This window comes from Pseudophryne corroboree, chromosome 9 (genome assembly GCF_028390025.1).
Source record: "Pseudophryne corroboree isolate aPseCor3 chromosome 9, aPseCor3.hap2, whole genome shotgun sequence".
In the NCBI taxonomy this organism is placed as follows: domain Eukaryota; kingdom Metazoa; phylum Chordata; class Amphibia; order Anura; family Myobatrachidae; genus Pseudophryne; species Pseudophryne corroboree.
In genome coordinates this window covers 41307412-41335152 of record NC_086452.1, presented here as the reverse complement: position 1 = coordinate 41335152, position 27741 = coordinate 41307412, and the positions used below count along the sequence as shown (strand labels likewise).

The 27741-nt window shown below is 44.7% G+C and overlaps 1 protein-coding gene across 15 annotated transcripts in view; it reads left to right on the top strand.

Moving 5' to 3' along the window:
* NFIA (nuclear factor I A) overlaps nucleotides 1-27741 on the top strand; it is a 338982-nt gene that overhangs the window by 286650 nt on the left and 24591 nt on the right. For 9 of the 15 annotated variants that reach the window (XM_063939242.1, XM_063939238.1, XM_063939236.1 and 6 more), the window contains 2 exons: nucleotides 1649-1718; nucleotides 10609-10700. In XM_063939242.1, the coding sequence (XP_063795312.1) occupies nucleotides 1649-1718; nucleotides 10609-10700 (162 nt within the window). The remainder of the gene's footprint in view (nucleotides 1-1648; nucleotides 1719-10608; nucleotides 10701-27741) is intronic. The other 6 variants (XM_063939245.1, XM_063939244.1, XM_063939243.1 and 3 more) reach the window with 2 other exon arrangements.

Sequence of the window (27741 nt, the reverse complement as noted above, 5' to 3'; positions counted from 1 at the left end):
CCCCGGCTGGTTCCCTCGCTGCGTCTCTGCTTCACCGGCGCGTCGGCGCCTAGCAGATGACTTCAGTGTTCTCAGTGTGTGGTTGGAGCGCTTTTTCCAACGCGTTTCGGGCATTCGAGCCCTTTCTACGGACTCCATACAAAGTCCTGAAAGTGCTGTAAACACTACTAACCACCACCGTTTAATTTTTACAGGTATCTACGTTTATGTGTAACATTCACCCCCCTTTTTTCTTTTTGATTATTTAACCTTTTCCTATTTCATTCATAAAGCGCTCCATTTTTAATGTGTGGTGTGAACCCCCTGCACTTATAGATATGCCGCTGCTCCTGTGTATAAATCAACCAATCCATACACTGATTTCTGCAAAGCAAGTCTGTCTGGCTGTCAGTCACTGCCTACGTGTTTAGTAACATGAGACTAATATAGATAGACACTATAGATAGATTGATATATACTGTGAGTAGATACTGTGGGTAGATAGCTAGATACGGCTTTGGTATGATTGACCGGCGGTCACAGTACCGAAGCCGGCACCCCGATGTTTTAAGTCCCGACAGTGGCAAGCTAAGTATAATAGCCCCTGTCCCTTACCCCCTAACCATAACCCGCCCTTCCTACAGACTAACCCTAACCAACCCCCAGTGGTACCTAATCCTGACACCCCTCCCCACAGCTTAACCCTAACTACCCCCCCTCCCCGCAACCTAACTCTAACCAACCTGGATGACACCTAAACCTAACCTTCCAGCCATAACCTGCCCGATATACTGTCAGGATTCCGGCATCGGACTCCTGACCTGTTGGGAATCCAGCGCCGGGATTCTGACAGCTGGGATCTTAACCGCGGGTTGGGGCTGATATGCCAGCGGTTGGGTTCCTAGAGGTCAGCATATCGATCCCAACCACCGGAATTCCGGGGGGGGGGGGGGGGGGGGTGAGCACAACGAAGCCCCGTGCAAATGTGCTATTCCCACTCTTATGGGTGTCATGGGAATAGCCTCTGTTAGCCGACATTCCTGCTGACGGCATTGTCAGCGGTCGGGTTTCCGGCGTCGGTGTTCTGACTGCTGGGATCCCGACCGCCGCCATATCAAATGCATCCCTTAACCGCATCCCATAGATACACAGTATAGAGAGGGAGAGAATGGACTTTGCCTCATCTTTTCTTGGTTGTCAGAACATTTCTCACGGTATTTCCACGTCCCCTGTAAATGTTGCTCCACCCACTTCTTCTGCCATAGTAACACCGGTATCATCTTCATTTTATTAATTGGTTGCACATTTAAAATGAACTCTGAATATGAGCTACGATGATTTACACAGTATTATCATAGAATTTTCTGCTTTCTGCACCTCTTATATACTCCTGGGGTTTGTTCACGTGTTTTGCCAATAAAGTTGCATTCCTAGCAGTAGCAGCCACCTATGTGTAAAGTTGTACCTACTGCATACACAGAGCAGAGGCGGCCATTTTGTAGGCTGCGCCACTGAGAAGGCAGCCTATCGGTTCACTAGGAACCGGTAACATCTGTAAGACATACTGTACATTATCAGAAAATATTACCGGGGTCCGGCATTCCACCCAATCCGGCAGGTCCCCACATGTCTGCCGCAGTCCGGTGATGCTCTCCCCACTCCTGCCAAGGCAGGATTTTTTCTTACAGGCAATGTGTTGTCGGCCGATTCGCCGGAATGGGTGGAACTCAGGACCCCAAGTAAGTAATATGCTGTGACATTATATGACTTAAGAAACTCCGCCCAGAGTTATCCTATAAGAAGAGTTTGTTATTCTGAGTCTCACACTCAGGGGAACATTTACTAAAGCTTCTAAAACAGAGAATTGGTAATGTTGCCCATTGTGACCAATCAAATGCTGTCTATCATTTCTCTATTGCCTTTTAGAAAATGATAGACATCCTCTGATTGGTTGCTTTGGGCAACATCACCAATTCCCTGTTTTAGAAGCTTTAGTAAATATACCCCCAAGTGTTGTGCTTTGTCTGTATTCTAGTTCTTTTACACAACGTCTCATTGTGATGATAAGACAGCAAATAGCGCTGGGTTCACACATTTGTAAAAACAGTGACACGCAGCAATTCCCACAGGAGCCGGTGTTGGCCTCGCTTAGGGTGGGCAGCCGGATGACCAGATACACAGGCCAGGAAACAACATCTACGGTGCACCGCCATGTCCAGTAACGTGCTGGGATATTTTGATTGGATCATTAGTGGGTGTGGGGGAACCACACACAATATCTGGCTGCCCACTATCAGCGCTCATACTGCAGACAAATGTTACACATTAATTGTGTTTTTTTTTTAAAGATATAATACTCTCTGGGAAACTTGCTTCATTTTGAAGGTATTTTTATTTAGATTCAAGAGGTAAAATAAAATAATTGCTTCTAAATATACCAGAAAAAAAAAAATATTGAAAAGCCAAATGACACTCTCAACTTCTTTTAACTGTGACTTTTCCCCTCTCACCCCAATGCGGCCACTTGCAGAACAGACAGGACTGCTGAGCCCGGCAGGTAGGGGGGGCTGTGCTTTCCTTTCTGTAAAAGCGCTATACTGTATCATTGCATATTTACTCGTAACATAAATTGGTGGTCCCCATTTGTATTATTTCTTTTTACCATTATCCAAGTGGGTCCTTTGGCGCAGCCGTGATTGTGCACACCAACCCATTCCTGGCGTGTTTATTTTCACGCTCTCCCATTTGAAAGGGTTAATGTCGGCAGAGAGCGCAGGAAGTCTCGTACTCTGCACTTTGCTGTTTGTCTAATCTGTTTCTGCAAATCACTCTACAGTGAATTGCATCAGTGTCATTTGTAAAAGTGTTGCTGAGTTGCCACATTCTGCAGAACGGTTATAGAGCGTCCTGCTTCTATGGCCCATGGAAAAAAATAAGTTTGCCTCGTTATGAATTAGTTATAGTTCTGAAAGTTAAGTGCCCCTCGTCTGATTACAGGAAGCCCTTGAAACAACAGCGGCTAAGAGAGCGTTGCTGGGACTCACGTACATTAGTTTTATGATTGTATTCCCCGGCGTGCTGCAAGTGTGATATCGCACGGTGTTCGGGCAGAGGTGTACTTAGGCTCTCATAACAGACACACGGAGCCATGGTGCTATTAGTCCCGCCGAGAAGGAACCTGGCATTATATGGCATTACAGATGATAAGGTTTCCGCATTGTTAGGCGTCTATAATGAGTCCAAATCCTACAGAGGTAAATTCATTTAGAGACCGTGTTTACAGCGTCCGGAAGTCTGTCACTTTTTTTAACGTTCTAGTAAAACTTTGCTGAGAGCCTAATATTTCTTTACTCCATCACTAATCTTAATATACAAATAACTAAATTTTATCAATGTATGGAAACTGTTGCACACACGTGTGTGAATAAAATATCACCGCGGGATGACTTATACGCATAAATATGTCAACGCCTGCCTTATTAACAGACCCCACTCGTTTACACTTCTTATGACCACTTATATCAATTACAAGATTTAGCAGAATAAAATCTATTTATCACTATACAGTACTTAAATTTTAAACTCCAGGGGCATTAGGGTCAGGCTGGAGGGAAGAGGGGTTAGGCACGACCGGGGGGAGGTTAGGTTTAGGTACTAAGGGAGGAGGGATAGGCTGCAGGGGAGGGGGGTTAGGCACAGCACAACCGGGAGGAGGTTAGTTCTAGTCCCTAAGGGGGGGGGGGGGGGTGATTAGGCTGAGGTGCAGGGGGAGTTAGGTTTAGGCACCACTGGGCAGGGAAGGTTAGGGTCAAGCGCAAAGGGGAGGGGGGGGGGTTAGGGTTAGGCGGAGGAAAGGGAGGGTTAGGGGGTAGGAGAGAGGGGTGAACAGTCTTACCTCCCCCCTGTCAGGATTTACACTATCGGGATGCCGGCATTGTGACCGTCGGCATCCAGTCAGCCGGGATATCATACTGAATCCTATAATAAGGATTATAAATGACAATTTTCTCCCAAGTTTACAAATCTCCATTTCCCTTAGATGCTTAATTAGGTGAAACGCTGTACTAATTATTAGGACTTGCTGCTTTTGCTTAAGGGCAAAATATTGTTGACGGTTCAGCGATAAGACTGAAATGACGGCAAGTGTTCGCGTCACATGGTACCGACAGCTCATTTTATGATATTTACGAGCTCACTTAAGTCCTGTTTCATAATTAAATAAGAGACTACGATGCGATAATTTGCCATCACTGCTCGCCCATTTAATTATTCCTTAAGCGAAGGCAGACACTTGCCAGCAGCCAGCGATTGGAAGGAAGCTTGTGGTCACATTTAAGTCTTCCATGTTGTGTGTAAATGCATTGACACCTTGAACTCTCCGATCTTTACTGTTAAAGAACCAATTAGTGTTTCCTACAAGGGGCAGAGATGTTTTAAGCACAATATAAAAAGGGCTCATATTCCGTTTAACAACATATTGTTTAGTTGGTTTCTGCGGATATAAATACAATGTGCGGCTCATTACGGCCCAGCTTTTACACACTGCCTTTAATTTATCTGTTCCCTCACCACAATGAACTCCAATGTTAATCAGTACTACAGGCACGATCTTTTATACATAATGACTTTTATGTCATCTTACAAAAATCTTATTCTAAATAAACAGAGTTTAATAAAAAAGACAAAGTATAGATTATGGTATGAAGCGTAATGTGTAAGAAGTAATAGGGATTATGGGACAGACGTAAAGCTTAATGCTTTTTTCTTGTTATGCTTTCACTGTTTCTGTTTGTACTATGGGGGTAATTCAGACCTGTTCGCTCGCTAGGGTTTTTTTTGCACTGCTGCGAACATAATAGTCGCCGCCCATAGGGGAGTGTATTTTCGCTTTACAAGTGTGCGATCGCATGTGTAGCCGAGCTGTACAAACAGATCTTGTGCAGTCTCTGAGCAGCCCAGGACTTACTCAGCCGCTGCGATCACTTCAGCCTGTCCGGGACCGGAAGTTACATCAGGAACCCTCCCTGCTAACGCTTGGACACGCCTGTGTTTTTCCAGACACTCCCTGAAACCGGTCAGTTGCCACCACAAACGCCTTCTTCCTGTCAATCTCCTTGCAAACGCCCGTACGAATGGATTCTTCGTAAAACCCATCGCACAGCAACGATCCGCTTTGTACCCGTGCGACGCGCCTGCGCATTGCGGTGCATATGCATGCGCAGTTCTGACCTGATCGCAGCGCTGCACAAAACACTAGCGAGCGTTTAGGTCTGAATGACCCCCTATGTTAGGCGCTGCAGAACTCTAGTGGCACCATAATAAATAAAGGCTAATAATAATAACATGCAAGAGGCTTAATACCAGGATAGACCTTACTGTAATTTGCAGAACCTTGCCAAGCAATAGTCACATTCAGAAATAAGAAATAAACAACTGTACTCATATAAATGCATTGCGCAGAATAAAGTGGAAAAACAAAGTCAATGTACAGATGCCGGAATCCTGACACTACTCAAAATTTCGGCGCCAGAATCCTGACATTCATCACTACCCCGGCGCTGGGATCTTGAACGATGCTCGCATGGGACTCCGGAGAGGTAAGCTGGGGGAGGGAGGTTAGGTTTAGGCTGCAAGGAGAGGGTTAGGGCTAGGCTGCTGTGAGAGGGGGGGAGGGTTAGGTTAGAATGCATAGTGGGTTAGGTTGCAGTGAGAGGGGGGTTAGGTTAGAATGCGTAGAGGGTTAGGCTGCAGTGAGAGGGGGGGTAGGTTAGAATGGGTAGAGGGTTAGGGTTAGACTGCAGTGAGGGGGGAAGGGTTAGGTTAGAATGCGTGGAGGGTTAGGCTGCAGTGAGAGGGGGGGTAGGTTAGAATGGGTAGAGGGTTAGGGTTAGACTGCAGTGAGGGGGGAAGGGTTAGGTTAGAATGCGTGGAGGGTTAGGGTTAGGCTGCAGTGAGGGTGGGTTAAGTTAGAATGCGTGGAGGGTTAGGGTTAGGCTGCAGTGAGGGGGGAAGGGTTAGGTTAGAATGCGTAGAGGGTTAGGCTGCAGTGAGGGTGGGAAGGTTTAGGTTAGAATGCATGGAGGGTTAGGGTTAGGCTGCAGTTAGGGGGGAAGGGTTAAGTTAGAATGCGTAGAGGGTTAGGCTGCAGTGAGGGGGGGCAGGGTTAGGTTATAATGCGTGGAGGGTTAGGCTGCAGTGAGGGGGGGAGGGTTAGGTTAGAATGCGTGGAGGGTTAGGGTTAGACTGCAGTGAGGGGGGAAGGGTTAGGTTAGAAAGCGTGGAGGGTTAGGGTTAGGCTGCAGTGAGTGGGGGGAGAAGGGTTAGGTTATAATGCGTGGAGGGTTAGGCTGCAGTGAGGGGGAAGGGTTAGGTTAGAATGCGTAGAGGGTTAGGCTGCAGTGAGGGTGGGAAGGGTTAGGTTAGAATGCGTAGAGGGTTAGGCTGCAGTGAGGGGGGGAAGGGTTAGGTTAGAATGCGTGGAGGGTTAGGCTGCAGTGAGGGGGGGGAGGGTTAGGTTAGAATGCGTGGAGGGTTAGGGTTAGGCTGCAGTGAGGGGTGAAAGGTTAGGATAGAATGCGTGGAGGGTTAGGCTGCAGTGAGGGGGGGGGGTTAGGTTAGAATGCGTAGAGGGTTAGGCTGCAGTGAGGGGGGAAGGGTTAGGTTAGAATGCGTGGAGGGTTAGGCTGCAGTGAGGGGGGGAGGGTTAGGTTAGAATGCGTGGAGGGTTAGGGTTAGGCTGCAGTGAGGGGGGGGGGTTAGGTTAGAATGCGTAGAGGGTTAGGGTTAGGCTGCAGTGAGGGGGGGAGAAGGGTTAGGTTAGAATGCGTAGAGGGTTAGGCTGCATGAGGTGGGGAAGGGTTAGGTTAGAATGCGTAGAGGGTTAGGGTTAAGCTGCAGTGAGGGGGGGGGGGGTTAAGTTTAGGCTGTGGGGAGAGAGGGTTACCACTGGGTACCACCGGGATGGGTTAGGGTTAGGCTGGGGGAGAGAGTTGGGTTTAGGCTGCGGGAAATGTAGGTTAGGGTTAGGGATCACGGTAAGCTTCCTAAATTCACCAGTGTCGGTATTTTAAACATGGGGATGCTGCTGTCGGTATTTTGACAGCCCGATTCCAATGCGATACAGTAAACCTCCAATACATTTCCATCAGGATTGGATCATCCCTTTAAACAAGGAAGCAGAGACGATGACTGACCTTTGGTATTGCGTTTGTCATTTTGTCCTCCCCGCTGGAATAGGAAGGTGGATCAGGTCTTACCAGCGAGACCACAGGAATAAACACTTTTGATCTTGTATTGGGCAGATTCCATCCTTCTAGGCGTTTTATCTCAACCAATCAGGTCTAGTGCCTTAGATGTTCTCTATCCACTTCCAAATTTTCCTGGCAACTATTTCTGGCAAGTTGAAATTTTAAGAGTGTACCCTTCAGCAAAAATGGGTCTCACTACTCTTTTCTTTTCTAATTATGGAGTAGGACGAGGGAAAAAATTAAGGGAAATAATACCCCAACTCTATATTGGGTTATTAATGGCTAGTGCAGAGGTTCCTAAATGCGGTCCTCAAGGCACACTTACAGTCCATGTTTTAAGAATATTCATGCTTAAGCACAGGTAGCTTTATTAGTACCTCAGTCAATTTGATTTAACCATCTGTGCTCGAACATGGATATCTTTAAACCCTGGAGTGCTCACAAATCCATGGAAAAGTTTCAGGAGCTAATCACAAACTATATTTAAGATAAATTTGTGACGGGCCATACTTTCCATATTTCCTTTCAGTAGCGCCGTCCAAGAACACTTCAGAAACTTTTAGCTACTTTTTGTTGCAGGAAATGACTGACAGAGGGGTTAATTCAGACCTGATCACTAGTACTAGGCTGCGTTTTCGCACAACGGGCGATCAGACCCAAACTGCGCATGCATATGCACCGCAATGTGCAGGTGCATCGCACAGTTGCAAAGCGGATCGCCGGTCAGCGACGGGTTTGTGCGAAGGATCCATTCGCACGGGCGATTGCAAGGAGATTGACAGGAAGAGGCCGTTTGTGGGTGGCAACTGACCGTTTTCAGGGAGTGTTTGGAAAAACGCAGGCGTGTCCAAGCGTTTGCAGGGAGGGTGTCTGACGTCAATTCCGGTCCCGAACAGCCTGATGTGATCGCAACGGCTGAGTAAGTCCGGGGCTGCGCAGAGACTGCACAGAATCAGTCTGCTACACATGGGATCGCACACTTGCACAGTTAAAATACACTCCCCCTGTAGGCGGCGACTATCTGATCGCAAAAATCGCTGCCCAGCGTTCGGGTCTGAATTACCCCCAGAGAACAATAGCATACATTCAGCAGCCTAGCAAACTTAAATAGAATGTCAGGCAGCTCAGGTTCTGTCAATTGCGTCTGCCCCTTAACCTGGTGACCTTCATTGGATAGGTCATGTGGACCACCCCTGATAAATTATAATGGTCACTAATAATTACTTTATAGGGACAGCTTGCAAAACGCAAAAGACCGATGGAGCTTGTGGTCTTTCTCCAATTCTATTTGCAACAGAGTTCAGCTACAATGTAATTATTACAGTACTTTAGTCATTTCACGACTTGCAGGCTTCAGAATAATTTCCATTGGCTTGGACCAACTCCCAACTTTTGCATTGAAGCTTTGAACCTTGAATCGATTCTTGTTTCTCCGTCGACTATGCATGACTTCACGAAGACCCACAAATTCTTTCTCTTCATGAGTGTGTAAAGAAAAAATAGTCGCAAAACTTACAATTTTCATACATTAAACTTTGAGATCGAATTTAGTTCTCAGCTGACCATTTACTTCTAGAGGCAGATCTATGTGATCAAGTATATCTACCCACTCCATTATAAACAGCAAACGGCGTGTTCCACAGCTTCCAACCACACCATTGTCGGTTGTTTGTAAGGAGACACAAAACCATTTGTTATAATAAATCATTTAGGCAAATAATACGTTAAAGCAGAACAAGTAAATAAGAGGTAAAGGTGAAAGAGTGAGACAGTAAAGAAGACCAAAGACTTAAAAAATTTTAAACAGCAAGGCAGAACCTGTTAGTTTGTTGCTACAATTGCAGAATAGCCATTATCTTGTATTCCTGTTATCTAGAGGCATTTTTTCAGATTTATGCATTGGACAGACAGAATGCTGAATAGATGTGCTGTTTTGCATGGCACGTTATTCTGCTTAATAATTTTAACGTACACCTATGGGTTTACTAGCTAATTAAATTAGGATATTGCCATATTGTCTAAATAACAGTAGACACACCAGACCTGTAATAAGGTGTTGGTCATATGACCACTGACATCCCATCCACCGGGATAGTGCATGTATTCCAGCTGTAGTGTCCATGTGTCCCATTTTATTTTCCCGCTTTATTCTGCTTTCTAAAGTTTGCTATGAACTTGACACAGCATAAAGTCACAGTCAGCTTATAGCTTTCCTGTTAACATCTGATTTTGAATGAAGTACATGACGGATTACACACATACATGAATACTGCAGCAGGAGTGTCATAGTAGTAATGTCGGAAGTGTGAAAAGTCATCTTAATTGTCAGAATGTTCTTTGGCTGAACAACGATCATTGCAAAACATAAAACACACCAATAAATGTGATGTGAGTAAATCCAGGGACGTTATGACGAACATCATACATAATACCATGACTTGACCATTACAACTAGGGATGTGGCATTAATATTCTCTTTTGTTACATTTACACAATCAGTGTGTTATGTTTCCAAAGTATACAGGATCTTTCTTGTCCGTTTATTTAACGTATTGGAAGTAATGCAAAAATAGATGCATCAACCCTTCTGAAAAGAACAAGGAGAAAAGTTGTCCATAGCGACCAATCCTTTTCTAGCTAGTATTTATCTACTGCATTCTATAAAAAGATAGCAAGAATCTGATTGGTTGCTATAGACAACTGCTGCTCTTTTTGTTTTTTAGAAGGTTTGATAAAACCTCCCCCTACACTAAGCGGAAGATTTACTATGTGGCAGTTTTTTCATGGCCGCAGGTGAATGGCGACTTGGACCGATAGATTTAAAACAGCAACACGCTTCAGTGTTAAATCATGCTTGTTTAGCATTGCTTCCTGTTGCCGCTGTAAATCTATCGATCAAAGCCAGGCAATCATCGGCCGCTTTGAAAAACCGGAACTATATTAAATCTCCCGCTTAGTGTTGCTTCCTGTGTGAAATCTTGCAGCCTTGCGTAATCTCTATGGGGGGAGATGTATCAAACTTCAGAGAGAGAGAGAAAGTGCCAACCAATCAGCTCCTACCTATCATCTTTCAAACACAGCCTGTAACATGGCAGTTAGGAGTTGATTGGTTGTTTCTTTATCTCGCTCCACTCTTTCGCTCTCCAAAGTTTGATACATCTCTCCCACAGTGAATTGCTCATATACTTGTATTTCTGAAATACTGAATTACTCTCTCTCTTTCATGACACCTGTGAGTTGTCAATAGAATATTGATGACTTTGTTTTGCTTGCATGATGCTGTATTAGGAGAGTTAATATTTGTTTGGTCCGCATTAGCCTTGCTTAGGCCTGCTGGTGTAGACTTGTGCATTACTGACGTTTATATCCCTTTCTCCTGCAGCCTATTCGACATCCAGCACTTCCCCGGCAAACCGATTCGTGAGTGTTGGACCGCGAGATCCAAGCTTTGTAAATATCCCTCAACAGACTCAGGTGGGTTTTGCAACACTTTAATCTGTCATTATGCTTTGGGCCGAGAGGTTTTACATTGTTCCGTTCTAGTTATTTACTAACAGATCCATTCGTGTCACCGTCGGAGGCTTCCAAGTATGGTGACGGTTACAGTGATTAAGCCATGTTATTGGGACAAATGCATACAACATATAGTCATTCTGAAAGGCTACTTGTTTCTGTAACTAGAAGTGTAAATAAAAATCTTTTGCAAAAACTTTTCCGTAGGTGGTTGTGCAGATTTAGCCTCAAGCTGTTTTTATTGGGCAGGGGGCACAGGTGCCTGGAGTGTGTGACATCAGATGCCAGCTTCCAAATTAAAAGTTTACATTGCTTATGTCAGAACTCAATAAGGACAAATGGGCTGAACCCATAGCAAGCAATAAGAATGTTTACCAAAAGGAAAGCAAGCCTCTGATTTGAACGTTGTTGTCATACCGCCATCATATTTCTTCTTCTTAAACCCCATTGGAATGAATGTCCCTGTAAGTTACCTTCTAAGTGGATCTACCCCACTTCTTAAAGTGATTAAAGTGTACACATCTATAGTGAGTAGAACTGGAGGAAAATTAAAATGTAGGCAGTGGGGCAGGGTATGCATGCCAGAAAACATATATGAAGTACACACGTGTGTTATATTCATACAATTTATAGGGTGAGTTGTGTATTATAGGCCGCTGTACTGAAAGACATGGTAGTCACACAACATCCTATAGTCATTCATCCATCTGAAGTAGTACACCTATTACTAGAACTGACGTATCTAGTTTAACACTTAACCAAACTTTTGTATAGCAGCCAGTCACATGTTTTCTTTCATATTCTAAACTGTACAAAAAGACTAAATGCAATTGGTTGCTACAGGCAACACCTGTGTTTTTACTCATTCATGAATGTCCTCCATTGCATCAGTTTACCAATTTTGTTTCACTAGGAATTTTGGTGCATTTTCAGAAAGTAACAGCAGATATTTAAAACTAATCAGATACGTTGACGATATATCTATTCTGGAAACGGCAGGATTAGCACTGCAAATTGCCCCCCTGCGGCCCTATCTTGCCTCAGGTTTGCAGATTTATGTATGCAGTCCTCTGGTGATGCAAACAAAATCAGCAAATCCATAGGTACAGTACCAAAGTTCTTCCAAATAATATTTTTTCAGTACATTAGCGAATCGTAGGTCAGGGAGGGCCAAGCTCAGATCAGGAACAGTCAGCTACTCTCCCACCACCACCGGAGAGCCAGATAATATTCCTTTTACAAAAAGAGAAGACCCAATCACAAGCCACAATGTTTGATCGGTCCTTACACTTAACTCCTCCTCTCTCATACCTTTGGAGCTAGCATAAGGGTCCAGGGTAAAATCCTTTTGCCTTTGTATCAGTTTTTATACATTTTACATACAGTTTGATCCAAATTTGGAGTCTCTTTTTGTCACATAAAGTTAAATTGAATTGTAGAACTCATTATACCAAATCAGACCAGTTCCTTATACATCAACATTTTGATAATCACTCCACTTAAGTTGGAACTCTTAATACTCGCTGCTTATCATCTTTCTGTTCCGTTATGTCATGTAGCCGGATTTCTCTCTGCGAGTGTCCGGGTTGTGGGCGTTCGCCATCTCTGTTATTCTATTTAAAAACCAAACAACTATTTGCACTATTTGAAGAATTGCTCAACTTGACACCGGCTCAGCGTTTTGATGTAATACCACAGGTGTGGATTTGAAACCCTCATAAATCTTTTGATTTAAAATCTAGTAGACAGCACCGACACATCCTGTTTTAGACTCTTAAAGAGTACCTATCGCTTACACACATCGGGGGGAGTCATATTCAGGCGCATGCACCCAATGCACTAGAAGCCAGTGTCACCAGGGAGGCATGAGGCACAAAGTGTCTGCATGTCTCGTGATTATTACTACTTCCCACAAAATTATATACTTTAAATTTCTGATCTTTTTTTTGTTGTTATTTTTGATGCGATGAAGCGGATCATGTTTTATATATCATGTTTTATATATTCTTGTCCTCGTCTACAATGTTCCACAAAGACCAAATCAGTGAGTCAGGGTAATATTACAGAGGTTTCATTTTCACTGAGCTTTAAACTAAGACTTCTGTATTTTGTATTTTTATTATTTTGTATCTGCATTTATTATTACTCTACTGAGAGTATCAGAGTAACACCACCACCTAGTGGCGATATTATCATGCAAAATGATTTCAGAACACTTGCCTGCTGTTATACAAAGCATCGCAACAGAATTGGGTATAAACTTGTTTTCTTGGCCAAACATAGGGGGTAATTCCAAGTTGATCACAGCAGGATTTTTGTTAGCAATTGGGCAAAACCATGTGCACTGCAGGGGAGGCATATATAACATGTGCATAAAGAGTTAGATTTGGGTGGGGTGAGTTCAATCTGCAATCTAATTTGCAGTGTAAAAATAAAGCAGCCAGTATTTACCCTGCACAGAAACAAAATAACCCACCCAAATCTAACTCTCTCTGCACATGTTATACCTGCCTCCCCTGCAGTGCACATGGTTTTGCCCAATTGCTATCAAAAATCCTGCTGCGATCAACTTTGAATTACCCCCATACTGCGCTTTCAATGTACTTTAACAGTCATTCCGGGAACAAACAATGCGCGTGCAGGGGAATGCTGTATGTGCGCTCCCAACGACTCCCGCTACAAAGCAGATGGGACAGACGTAGAAGAAGAGAACCCACTGCCGGGAACAAGGGAGGTATGGGAGCCGGGGAAGGGGGAGAAGTGAATGTACAGAGCATCACAGGGTGTGGCAGAATGGAGCGATGAGCGGTTGGCTGCATTACAGAACGCGAGGGGGGGTGACAGAGTGATGGGGATGGGAGTCAGAATACCAGAGAGTGGGTGGGGCCTGATGGGGTGGAGACTGAGGTGACCCAGTCCAATAAACTAGTAATAATATATATATTATATTATAATTATTTATTACCAGTTACTTATAGAGCGCACACATATTCCGCAGCGCTTTACAGAAAATATTTTGCCATTACCATCAGTCCCTGTTCCAGTGGAGCTTACTCTCTATGGAGGTGTATATATATATATATATATATATATATTACAATTTCAGTTTATATCACCAATTTGCTCAGAGATGATCGACTTGCATGACCCCCATTTCTGTTACTTACTGTCTCTTTGTTAATGTGACATTGCTCTATATTATATTGCTGTTTGAGCCTGTGGATTTGCCATTCCTGTATTGTTACATAGATAAATTCATATTATAGTGGAGTGCACCAAGGATGTGCAGTATTCTCAGATCCCTTTATCCCAGACTAAAGCAAGCTATGCCCTTGATATATGATCTGTATGAATGTGCCCTGTGAGCCCACTATGAGGACATGAGAGGGAAAATAACACTTTTATTGTGTGCATGGGGAGATAATGCGGTGCCTTTCTATGTCCAGCGGATTGTACAACCTCCACAGTGAGCCTTGTACATACTTCAGCATCCTGCAAGTCCAGTACATACACTGAAGCAGAATAAAGGGATAGTCGAGTCAAACTGTCAGTATGAGGCAGCCCTACAGTAACCCATCTTCAGTATTCACAAGTTACACTTTACTAGTGTTAAGTAAAGTTGTTTCCAACCTATCTACTTGTGAGCTGGAGATTTCAGCATGAATCCAGTTTAAGAAGTTAGTAACATGGGCCTTCACATCTATCTCCCTTCCTTATTTAGTACAAGAGGGCCCGGCAGGTAGTCAGTGCTACTCTTACTTTATACAATGTTGTAACTGTTGGATTTGAAAAATAACTTTTTGAAATGGAATAGCTGTAGGCGCCTCTACACACTGCCATAACTAGTGCATATTCCGCACACAGTCATATAGCTCTGTAAGCTCCGGTTAGACACAGGTACAGTAAGTCAGGTAAATGTCTCTCTATTGTCTTATATAAGAATCAGGGCTGACAATACTATTTGGAGAACGGACCCAGAGCAGCGGGTGTTTCATGCTGAAATAGTTAAAGTGCTTCTGTTTGCGTGTGTTGCTCCTGCAGCCCCATTTAGCGTCCAGTCACACATCCATAACAGATAATGGTATATCAAATTAGTCTGCTGTGTTACTGCATCAGGCTGGCCGATCAATATATTGATCCCGTCTGTCAGAGTGGTTGGTCCAGTAATTGTTACAAGAGAAGAATGGAAAGCGAGAACGTGTCCAAATGATGCAAAATGGATAAATAAAATATAACATTAAGTTCCGTCCCTTTTTTTCTCCTCTTACTTATGCACCGTTATGTGTTTACTCTGCCGAGCGCCCTATGCATAAGCTAATCAGCTGAGTGTACATTATTTATACCGGGGGACCTTGGTGCTTGGGAGACCAGGCGGTCATCTTGAAAGCATTGAGTTGATACACCCCTCAACGCGGTTCCTCGCCTCCCTCATCAGGCTGAGCGGCTTCAGAGTTCCATCAAATCAGATTTGTTTGACTGGCAGCTGGGAACCCGTCCTGCCAATACAATTGATTATTCTGTTTTCCTGTTGCTCAGAGAAATATTAATCACTGCTGTGTATGTTTGGCGGAATATTCAGGAGCCAGTGCTAATTATATTGGAGTTCTGACCCTGGTGCGCAGCCACCTGCTACACGTAGTGGTCTGGAAGCGATTTCTATGAGAGCGCAGCCTATCAATACGCTGGGGAAAAAGTGGAGCCGGGCAAGATCCGATCAAGCGCTCGTTGGAGCCAGACGTTTGGTGCCTGAAATAACAATTCATAATCACAGTGCACCGGAACAAGGCAACGTTCTTCTCTGGAGGTGCCAGACCGTCAACATTTCAACCCAAAATTTGTTCCACACCCACGGCACGCTAATAGCATGTGGAGGATTGAGCAGTATCGCTGGGCCCCTAACCAAAATGTTGCTACGGGACCTGACAACACACTGTTCCACTTCTCACTACGATTATAACTGCACTCTTTCCATAGAAGCTGTAGAGAGAGATGTCCTTTACATATGTTGCTTCATGTTTGCAAAAGTTTTGGAATACGTTACCCATTATTACTTGGCAGATACTGAAAAGTACAAATTGAAGCGTAGTTAGTAGTTCGTCAGCCTCTGTGTGGTGTGAAATCCGGCAGCCCTATAAAATAGACGACGTACTAAATATTTATTTGTTAATGGCCTTTCTTAAAGTCTGTATAATGTGCTGAGTACTGTGCAGAGACTAGCGTGGAGTGTGTCTCTGTGTACTGTGCTCAACCAGCAACCTTTTCCTTTCAGAGCTTATTGTCCAGCAGTATAATGTGTAAGAAAGCACATTCCTCAGCCGTCTCGTGGAAAGCATGTGTGGCGGTGATACAGGGATCACATGCAAATTAGGCTCAGCCATAAGCCGCCCTGCATGTTGTGTCTGGTGCAGTGTAACTTTCAACTTGGATGTCCAAATATGTTCCAGCAGGCAAGCAGAAAAATGGATGTCCTTACACAATTACCCACGGGAATCTCCCAGACCAATTACCCACGGGAATCTCCCAGATTAATTACCCACGGGAATCTCCTTGACCAATTACCCACGGGAATCTCCTTGACCAATTACCCACGGGATCCTACCTAACCAATTACCCACGGAATCCTCCCTGACCAATTACCCACGGGATCCTCCCTGACCAATTACCCACGGGATCCCCCCGGACCAATTACCCACGGGAACCCCCCGGACCAATTACCCACGGGAACCCCCCGGACCAATTACCCACGGGAACCCCCCGGACCAATTACCCACGGGAACCCCCCGGACCAATTACCCACAGGAACCTCCCTGACCAATTACACACGGGAATCAGACTTGCGTATGTGTGTGTGTGTGTGTATTATATATATATATATATGTATATATATATATATATTTAACATAAGTAAAAAAGTGTCAGTGGTGTGAAATCCGTAGACCCTCGTGACTCTGACTCGTGTTGCCATGAAAACATTTCTCATTCTGCTTCTTTCCCTTGGCTACCCTGGTTTCCACTCCACAAATGGATTTCGGGTTATGATGTCCCATGTCACATTGTATAATGGAGTTTACTGTGTATGGTATTCTAAGTAAAGACACCAAACGCAATCCAGGTTTTAATAATTTTCTTCTGGCAGATGTGAAAAAATAATATAAGAAACTATCTGCTTTTTACCACTAAATTGTTATAGGGTTCACCAATACTCTCAGGTTTCCGAGAGTAGACAAAAACAAGAGGAGAAATAAACATGGCTGCCTAGCAACAGGGTTATTCGCCCCTGAGCCAACACAGAAATGGTTTTTGGCAAAGTCTAGAAGATCAGCGCCCTCCTTTTGTCCATCGGAGACGTTAATGGTGCATTCTGCGGCGTGATCAGATGCCGTCCCTATTGTCTGTATCCAGAAAGCTCAGATGTTCTTCATAAAATGAGACAGTAAAATACATAGGAGTCCTCGTTGTGTTCCCCCTATAATGAAATGGGAAAATCTCTTGGAATCTGCCTCCAAACCAATATTGTTGATTTAACTTGCATATGGTTGGAAAGGTCAAAAACTCCACTTCCCACCTACAGTTTCTTTATGAAATTGCCTTTGTTTTGGTTGGGGTGGGTTTGGCAGGAGATTTGCTTTCACATGCCTTGGAGAGTTTGAGGTCTCTTTCAAATTGTGTTAACCCTTTCCCAAATCTCAAATATCGCCTTTTTTTTATTTTTAATTAACACAGATCACAACCCCTCATTGTGTTCTCGTTCGGTGCAAAAGTCGGTGGGAGAGTTCTCAACTCAGAAACTAGTCTAAAAATATATGTGTGTGTGTGTGTGTGTGTTTTTGCACAGATCTTCTTCCGAACGCCTGGTGAAGTAAGTTTATTGTAGAACCGGGGGAATTAAGATTCTGAGAAGCAGAATGACCGTGTTGAAGATCTAAGCTTAGGGAGGCTTTTTTTTTTCCTCTCTCTCTCTCTCTCTCCTTGGCAATTTTTATCTCCTGCATTGCTTTAATCCTGATAGAGTCTCAGCGCTGAAGAAAGTCTTGTCCAGGGTCCGTTTTTAATGGCCGCAATCTATTTTTTATGAAAAAGCAGGAAACAAGCTGTCCTCAGTAAAAAGATTTACAAAATGTAATCATTGTTGAAATATTCTCTTTGAACTGGCTTGTCCACAGGGGTCTGTGGGTTCCAATACCCTGTTTTCTTAAGAACACTCTTGCAAGTTCCTCTTTAAGATCAGGTACTGTGCTGGTGTCCCTTTGATGTCCCGAATGAATGAAAAGAAAAGCATAATGAAAGGGCACTGTTGATCAAGCATAAAATACACTTTAAGCCGACAGAATAGCAGAGTTAACACATACTAAGCTGCTTTTAGCTCCCCCCCCCCCCCCCCCTTACACCACTACCCTTCATTCTTTCTTTCTCCCCTACCCCCTTATACTTTCCTGTACAGTTTATAGTATAAAAAGTCTCTGATCTGTATAGTATGCCACTTCCTAACGGGGGAAATAAAAAATAAAAAAATCTAAAATACGATTACAAATCTCACTTTCCTCCGTCCTTCAACTTTTTGTGGGAGGCCGGAGTTGGGTGTTAAAGGTGACAACAACCATTGCAGTTGCTGACTTTACAATAAGTGAACTAATATTGATGGATGTCCATTATTAAGAAAATAAAACTCTAGGGGGAGGAATTCAAATGTTTGAAAAGTCGGTTGGGTGTCTGTCTATGAGAGAGGAAAAAACAGACTCTCAACTGACTTTTCAAACAATTGAATCTTCCCCTAGGAGTTTAATGAGATGGATTGTCTACAAGGTAAGGCCATACGCACACGAAGTGCCCATGAAATGCCAGTTTGGCCTGTTCTGATTGAAGCTTCCATTCCAAAACTTTTAATCCAACAGCCCGTGGAAGTTTTAAGTCACTGGAGGAAATGTCTGTAAGTCGCTCAGTCAGCACAGGTTGCAGAGAAACATTTGACCGTTCCGTAGCTCCATGTATTCATTGATTTATCTGAAAGGTGATATTTCCTCTTTTTGGTGTAAAGGTGCATACACATTAGACGAGGTGCTCTAAGAGCGACGGCGTCTAGTGTTTCCTCTCCCGGGCCGGGCGGTCGGTGGCCGGACCTACACATTGAGCGATATGACTGTTCACATCGCTCAGTGACGTCACGCCGTGGCTGGGCCGTGCAGGCAGCTCTTGGCCGACAGTCCAGATTGAGCATGCATGCACCACAGACACCGTGGGTCGTTAACGACTCGCAGTGCCACACATTGGTTGTCGTCGCCGGCATACACACTTGCCGAGAAAGTGAACGACGTCGCTTAGGAAGGGTGAAAATGAGCGACGTCGTTCATTTTATCGGCAAGTGTGTATGGGCCTTTGGTTTGATGCATTTCAGCCAGCTACTGCGGGGTAGCTGCACTGGAGTTTTGCAATGGTGTCTGGGCAATATTTTCCCCCTTTTTCCCCCTTAATGACTAGGGCTATTTCATACCTGCATGGCCAGTCCAAATGTCACGCTTGTTTTTTACGTGTTATATATGAATTACACAGAGAATAATGATCATAACTAAGAATAAAATGCACTTTGCGCCTTTTTATGCAGTAGGCTTGAAAGGATCTCCCATCATGTGATGTGAGAATTGGCGCTTGCACACCTTGGGATTTTGTATCGGCGCTGCTGTCTGCTGAGCACACATTGCTGATGCAGGACGTCCGGAGTGTGTAACTACTGTCTGAGGAAAGCGTCTCTCAATACTACACATGTCACTGCAATATTTCTTCTCGGGATGTATAGTGGCAAGTGGTTTGTGCAAGACACAGATTACTGTACACTTGTCAGACCACACCCTATCCATACAGGCCACTCCCCCTTTTCTCCATGGAAAAATGATGCTGGCAGGTGTTGTATCACCCAAAAACAATTCACCTTAACGTGAGCCTTTCAGTCTGACTGTAATGTTCTTTAGCATCCCAGTGCCTAACCCTAACCTTCCCCCCCGGGCCCTAACCCTGAGTGGCACTTACCTTTGGTGTTCCGGCACCGGGATTCCGAGAGGTGTCGGAATTCCAGCGTCAGTCATGTGACTGCCAGTATGCCGTCTGCAAGGATGGTAACCACGTCCCCATGTATCAATGCACCCAGTGTTTTGTTATAGATATGAACTGTTTTATTGCCACAAGATTGTCAGAAATTGGATGTGGTAGCAATCTTTAAAAAGGGAACAAAAATAAGCATATTTGCCCATAACACTAAGGGGGGAATTGAATAGCGGGCGAACTATTTTGCGCAACTGAATCAGCACGGCAGCAGCCGTACTTCACAGCAGCCTGATCTCACACAAAACTGTTCACTACAGCGAGCAGTTTTGAAGGAATTTGGGATTCGGCCGGGTAGGCGAAGGTGCGAGATGTGGTGCCACTGCCGGCGTTTAAACGCAGCAGCAAATGCAGTTTACACCCATCGTCTGAAATTGAATTCCCCCCTATGCTACATACAGTTATTAACACAGACAAGCGCAGCTGCTTACAGCAGAAATATTTCAATATATACTGAAATGAAATGAAATCTACAGTAGATAGATGAAGATTTCTTACATAAAAAGACATTCAGGCAGGAGCTGTGCAAAGAATTCTGCAAATAAAACTATATAGTAGCAATCTGTGGCTATGTATTGTTGCAGAACATAGCCACAGGAAAAAAAGGACAAAACTGCCCAAAAATATTTTTCTAAATAAATCATTTTTCATTCCTACATTTTCAAACAAGATGGCAGCGACCCTTTAAACCAGGCATTCCCAACCGCGGTCCTCAAGGCACACCAACAGTGCAGGTTTTAGTGATATCCAGGCTTCAGCACAGATGGTTAAATCAAAATAACTGAGGTACTAATTAAGTCACCTGTGTTCAAGCCTGGATATCACTAAAACCAGGACTGTTATAGGCCCTACACACTGGCCGACATCAGTCAAAGATATGAACGGTATCTCGTTCATTTATGAACGAGATACCATTCATATCTTTGAGTGTGGAGGCCAGTGTGTAGGGCCTATAACAGTCCTGGTTTTAGTGATATCCAGGCTTGAACACAGGTGACTTCATCGCTGGCAGGGCCGGCGCCACCACTAGGCAGCTTTAGGCAGCTGCCTATGGGCGCCGGCCACTTGCGGGCGGCAGCTCACGCTGCCGATGAATGCTTGACGAGCATTAGTGCGGAGAGTAGCGGAAGACAGTTGCTATAGCAACTGTAACAATATCCGGCAGGGCGCTGCTTACTCTATATGCATAGAGCCGCTGCCGATGGGGTCCGTACACTCACACTGTCCGTGCTGGCGGCTGATAACAGTTGGGCGGCTGCGCGCCGCAGCATCCCTTTAGCACGGACAGTGTGAGCGGCTGTGTAACCCATCGGCAGCGGCTCTATGCACATACAGTAAAAAGCAGCGCTGCCGGATATTGTTACAGTTGCTATAGCAACTGTCTTCCGCTCCTCTGTGGTAACGCCTGTCATACTCCCGCCCCGCACCACAAAAAACAGACTGCCACGAAGCACGAACTCACCGTGCAATTGTAAGAACTTAAATGTTAAAAGGATGTATGTATAAAGGATCAGGGTGGGGGAGCAGTACATTTATACAGTAAAGTGAAGGGGGGATGAGGGGGGAAATTTAAATATATAAGAGGTAGAGGTTGCTGGAAGGGGGAAAATAATGACATCTTATATATATATATATATATATATATATATATATATATATATATAAAATACGCTAGAATAAAATGACGGAACATTGTAACTGTAATGCCAGTGTCGGTGGCTGTGTGCACCATATAGTCACCGCAAGCATGCAAGCACAGGTGAGGAGCAGCATTGGTATTTTATTACATAGTGGATGTTCATATATATATACGTATATAGAGTGGTCGAAGTGGGCCGGTATGCGGCAGTATGGCATACCGGTACTTCTCCACAGACCAGGAAGTTGTTGTTTTTTTAAATCAACTCCTGCTATGGCCGATCGTGCTCATGTTCTTCCCACCGCTGCTCCCAGTCACGGCGGTTGGTGCCGGAGCTGTGAGCCACACTACTCCCCAGCAGTTACGGCGGACACACACTCCCCCTCCCTCCTCCAGCAGCCGCTCGTGCAGAGTGCCTCGATTCCTCCAATTACTCAACCGGGTGCCGCGTCACCATGGGGCTGCATAGAAGCTGGCGCTCGGATCCTGCTGCTGCCGGCCTCCTCTTCGGGCTGTGCCTGGATCCACGCCGCGGGACTCCTTTGTTGACAGTGACACCCTGCAGCTCAAGCTAAGGTTGACTGGACATGGTGGCGGTGAGTGACTGCTGGAGAGCCCTGTGCCCTCCTGCCCCCCTCCCATTCCCCATGTGTGTGGACCCTGCCTCTGTGTATGACACCTTGTGCCCCCCTGCCCCCCCGCTGCCTATGTGTGTGTGTCACCCAGTGCTCCCCTACCCTTGTTGCCCTGTGTGATGACAACCTGTGCCCTTATGGTGCTCTGTACACCCCCTGCGTGTGTGACACCCTGTCCCCCATGTTTCGTCTCATACCGTGTGCTATAATGTGAATTTTGGCTCATTCTGTGTGCTATAATGTGAATTTTGGCTCATACCATGTGCTATAATGTGAATTTCGGCTCATACCTTGTGCTATAATGTGAATTTCGGCTCATACCGTGTGCTATAATGTGAATTTCGGCTCATACCGTGTGCTATAATGTGAATTTTGGCTCATACCGTGTGCTATAATGTGAATTTTGGCTCATACCTTGTGCTATAATGTGAATTTTGGCTCATACCATGTGCTATAATGTGAATTTTGGCTCATACCGTTTGCTATAATGTGAATTTTGGCTCATACCTTGTGCTATAATGTGAATTTTGGCTCATACCATGTGCTATAATGTGAATTTTGGCTCATACCATGTGCTATAATGTGAATTTTGGCTCATACCATGTGCTATATTGTGAATTTCATCTCATACCATGTGCTATAATGTGAATTTCGGCTCATTCTGTGTGATATAATGTGAACTTCGTCTCATACTGTGTGGTATAAAGCGAAAGGGGCATCAGTACTAGATAGTATAAGGGGTCCTACTACACTGAAGGACATCCCCCCCCCCCCCCCCCAAGGTGCCCTTGGCCACCTGAAGGCTTAATCCAGCCCTGGTCTAGCAGTTCTTGCGCACATTGGGTAGAACGCCTGTAGCATTACAGCAGCAATCTGTCCTGAAGTTCCCACTTAAGGCCCATACACGCTGGGTGATTTGGAGCTGAAAGCAGGTCACTTTTGGTGTGTTGAGCTGCTTTCAGTTCAAAACCACCCAGTGTATATGCCCCCGGCGATGAGCGGTGAGCGCTGATGCGCACTCCTGCTTCATCGCTGGTATTACCAGTAGATGAACGGCGGGGTGAACAGGGGGGGGGGGGGGGGGCAGCAGGCTGAAATTTTGCCTAGGATGCTGAGAAACCTTGCTCCGGCCCTGATCGCTGGTCCCCCGTCGGCTGTACATGCAGGCCAATATGGACGATCTTGTCCATATTTGCCTGCACTTCAATGCAGCCGGGTGCCCCTCCGCCGCTGGGTCGCCCGTCGGCCGTATCCGCCGTCGGGCAGCTCGGCGGCGGATCGGCCAATGTGTAGGGCCCTTTAGTGTGCCTTGAGGACCGTGGTTGGGAAACACTGCTTTAAACCATTAATTAATCGGCTCCATTTTAGAATGAATAACAATGTTTATCAATCCAACCTACAGTACACCCATCTTCAGCCTAGGCCAGTGATTTTCAACCTTTTTTTTACTCGCGGCACACTGAACAATATTTTAAAATTGCCAAGGCACACCATCAGTTCCCCACAGAAAAAAAAAAACACACACATTGGCCTTCACAGTAAAAAAAAAAAAAAAAATCCACACATACATTGGCCTACACAGAAAAAACAATCACATTGTTCCCCACATAAATCCTATTGCTCCCCACATGAATTATTCACATTGTTCTTATTCTCCCCACATAAATCCTATTGAAATACTATTGTTCCCCACAGGAGAAATAAAATAACAAATATTATTATCAGCTGTCTTCCTCCCTGTCCCTCAGTGGCGGGGGTTGTTCATACAAGCAAAAGAAAAAAAGGTTTTTATGGCGCTGAGCAGAACTGTGTATGTTTACACCCTGGGATTAGCTGCCACCTGGTGAGGAGGTAGCCAGCCTCCAACAACAAAACAAATGCAGAAAATTACCAGGTCAGCGCTTAATGCCAATGGATGTACACAAAAGTATATAAAACAATTTATTAGACAAAACTAAAATACATATAACAATTAAAAATGATAAGATCACAGCATAACAATCATATAAAACTGAGGTATCTATTACCTCTGAAATAAACAATAGTATACACTAATTGTAAACAGTAGAAGGCAGTCGCAAAACCTTAATGGGAATGACCCTCAGTTTGATTTTATCCGTGTTTGAATAATTGCCCACAGTATAAGCACAGATGAATCTCACACGACCGTGCACTATGGGGGTTGTTCATAGTGGAGTTCTGCGAATACAGAGCAGCGGGCGGTCGGGCAGGTGTGGATGTGGGTAGGCAAGGAAAGCTGTGTATGCAAGCGGGAACTGGAAGATGTGTATGCAGGCAGGTGGGCTGGCTGGGTGGTGAGATGCGGCGGCTGTGACCTATGATATCACATCGTTTTCAAGGCATAGGTCATGGCCGGAGCACGACTGATCCTCTAAGAAGATCCCGGGCCAACAGTTCACTCTGACGGTGCAGGAAGCTGCTCTGGCTCCGCGGCACACCTTGCAACTGGTCGCGGCACACTGGTGTGCCACGGCACACTGGTTGAAAAAGCCTGGCCTAGGCTATAATGAAATAAAAATCAATAAATACAAAAACAATTGTACCCAAAAATGTATATAGTTAAAATAACCTTAAGTGGAGGATACATTAGATAGACCTAAAAGTAGAGTTCCGCTCCTAGGGATTTAATTACTGTTCTAAAACTTGGCGCTTCTGATCTTGTTTATGCCTAAACTTTAAAAGGGCAATGATTTTATTAGCTGTGTTGTGATGTGATAGTAAAATCTTTGCCATTTTACGTTTTGGAGATCAACATACTCAGAAGTAAATAAACCCCCTAGACCAGAGGTTCCCAAACTGTGTGCCGTGGCTCCCTGGGGTGCCTCGGGACACTTGCAGGGGTGCCCTGGGTTGGTGGTCCAGGACCAATTCAAATTATTCATGGTCAATATAATAGGCAAAACCAGTGCTGGTGGCTGCCAGTCATAAAATATGTGGCCAAACAGAAGCAAATCTTGTCCCTCACCACACAACTGACCCTAATGATGACATATAAACGCGATCTACTTAATGTAATATTTCTTTCTAAATTTCTCAGTAAGAAATTTTTGGCCTAGGGGTGCCGTGAAAAAAATTCTGATGTTCTAGGGCGCCGTGATTCAAAAAAGTTTGGAAACCACTGGACTAGACTGTAGTAATATCTGTTACTTAATGGGAAAACAGTGGAATAGAAGAGGACTTGTTACTAGTTTGAAGAAAGCAGAGTAACAGCCTAGTGGCAGCACAGTGTCAGGCAGCAGCTGCAAAGCCAATAAATTCCTGGAATGCTGAACATAGAAAGGCGGCTAAATGCACATTATGCAAACATTCTATTACCATTGTGTAAGTCTCTGGTCACTGTCATTTTCCCTGACATTGAATCAATACAATTAGAATTTCTGAACAGCTGAAATGTTATGGTCCAAAGTATTTTTTTCCAACCTCACTCACTATGTAACTGTTATGCAGTGTAGTAAGTAGTAGAATCACACCAGTGGAACGAGTTGGGTATGGAATTCCAGCAGTCAGGTTGCCGGCGGTCAGAATACCGACACTGGCGTCCCAACAGCCTGAAATCCCGACAGGGGCGCTGGTGCAAAGTAACCCTAATCCAAACTCTCCCCCCTAACCCTCACCCTCCCTCCCCGCAGCCTAACCCTAACCCTCCCGGAATACAGATGGGTCCACAGTTATCTTGACTAGTTTTCTGTACCTAGGCACAACATGACTTATTAGCATAAACCCTTCATCTATTGTTCTCAGCTGCAATACAATACAGAGAACAATACAGCAGGGGATTAAGTCATTACAGCAGGGGATTAACTCCGAATGGCCAGTCTCAGTTAATCCTATTAAAGGTCAAGATAAACGTGGACCCATCTGTATATACTTTCAGGATTCCGGACGTCTGAATTTCGTCCGCAGGGATGTCAACTACATCCCAGCGAGAGCAATAATGACATACAGTTGTGTGCTCATACACTGAGTGCCTTTACGTCATATGGCGTCAGATGCCCGGCGCGACTAAGGCACTCCCAAGAGGCGTGCCAAGAGGGGCGATTTGACGCAACCGAAGCCACAGTATAAAAGACCACATCTGCAGAATACTATTTATTTATTAACAGTTTCTTATATAGCGCTGCCTATTCCGTTGCGCTTTACAATTAGAACAACAGTAAAAGAACAAAACTGGGTAAAAACAGACATAAAAACAGACATAGAGGTAGGAAGGCCCTGCTCGCAAGCTTACAATCTATAGCAATGGCCGTCATAAACCACTAGTGAAGGAGAGGGGAACGTGGCTTCTAACTAGAGTGCAGTTTGTGTCCGTGAGTGGGAAATCCTAGTCAGATAAATAATAACAGCAGCACTCTTATCACGGAGAGGAAGGGGGGGGAGGTTTCCCGGCCGTTTGTAAACCCCTCTAAATGCAGAAACATCAACTCGCGTTTTACAAGAATGAAATGTCCTCAAATAACTCCGTGCTTCTGAGGAGTTGGCCAAGTGTCACACCCTGTTCTGGATTCCACATTAACAATCTCCTTCCTCAGTGTTAAACTTTGCCCCTGACAACTTTTGTTTAACTTTGTAATGTGAAGAGCAGAGAGTGCTGGCTGGGAGCGCTCTCCATATAACACTAGCTGCAGGTGAAGCCATCTGACTTGTGTTTGTTTGGTTTAGCTGAATAGCGCAGCCAGAAACATCATATAACAGACATGGCTTCAATGTAATCCCCCCACATTATTACTTGTGATAACTGAGCTCGCTCCAACATTCTGCGCACAGGAATAGTGCTGTCCCGGATATACAACTTTCCATCCAACACATGAATTACATATACTACTAAGATAAAGTAACACACTATTTCATTACAAGGTTACAAATTGCTTGTGTATAAGAGGGTGCACATTTAGGGGGATTCAATTAAAGGGGAAGGGTGCAAATTGCCTTTGCTGCAGCGTTTAAATGCCGGCAACGGCACCCTATCTCACGCCCTTCGCCTGCCCGGCCGAATCCGGAATACGCACAAGGGTGCTTGCTACACTATGGGGTAGCAAACGGTTCTGCACGCGCTCAGTCCACCCGCCGTAAGAGCAGTATGCAGATCATCAGTCTCTCACTTTCAGCATCTGTAGATGCTGAAATACTGCTTAGTGCATTTATATAGACCATCGAATCTTTATATGCACCATCGAAACTTGCCCATCCCTATGGCGGGTGCAGATTATGTGTCTGAATATGGCTCCCTATGTGAACGCTTCTGCATCTATGAATGCAGCAATGATCAGTGACACGCCCGTAAGACACAACTGCTCCGGTGGTCTGTTTCCTCAGCCCCCTGTTACCTCCCGTCCAGGAACGCACCATGGGGGTAATTCCAAGTTGATCGCAGCAGGAATTTAGTTAGCAATTGGGCAAAACCATGTGCACTGCAGGGGGGGCAGATATAACATGTGCAGAGAGAGTTAGATTTGAGTGGGTTATTTTATTTCTGTGCAGGGTAAATACTGGCTGCTTTATTTTTACACTGCAAATTAGATTGCAGATTGAACTCACCACACCCAAATCTAACTCTCTCTGCACATGTTATATCTGCCTCCCCTGCAGTGCACATGGTTTTGCCCAATTGCTAACA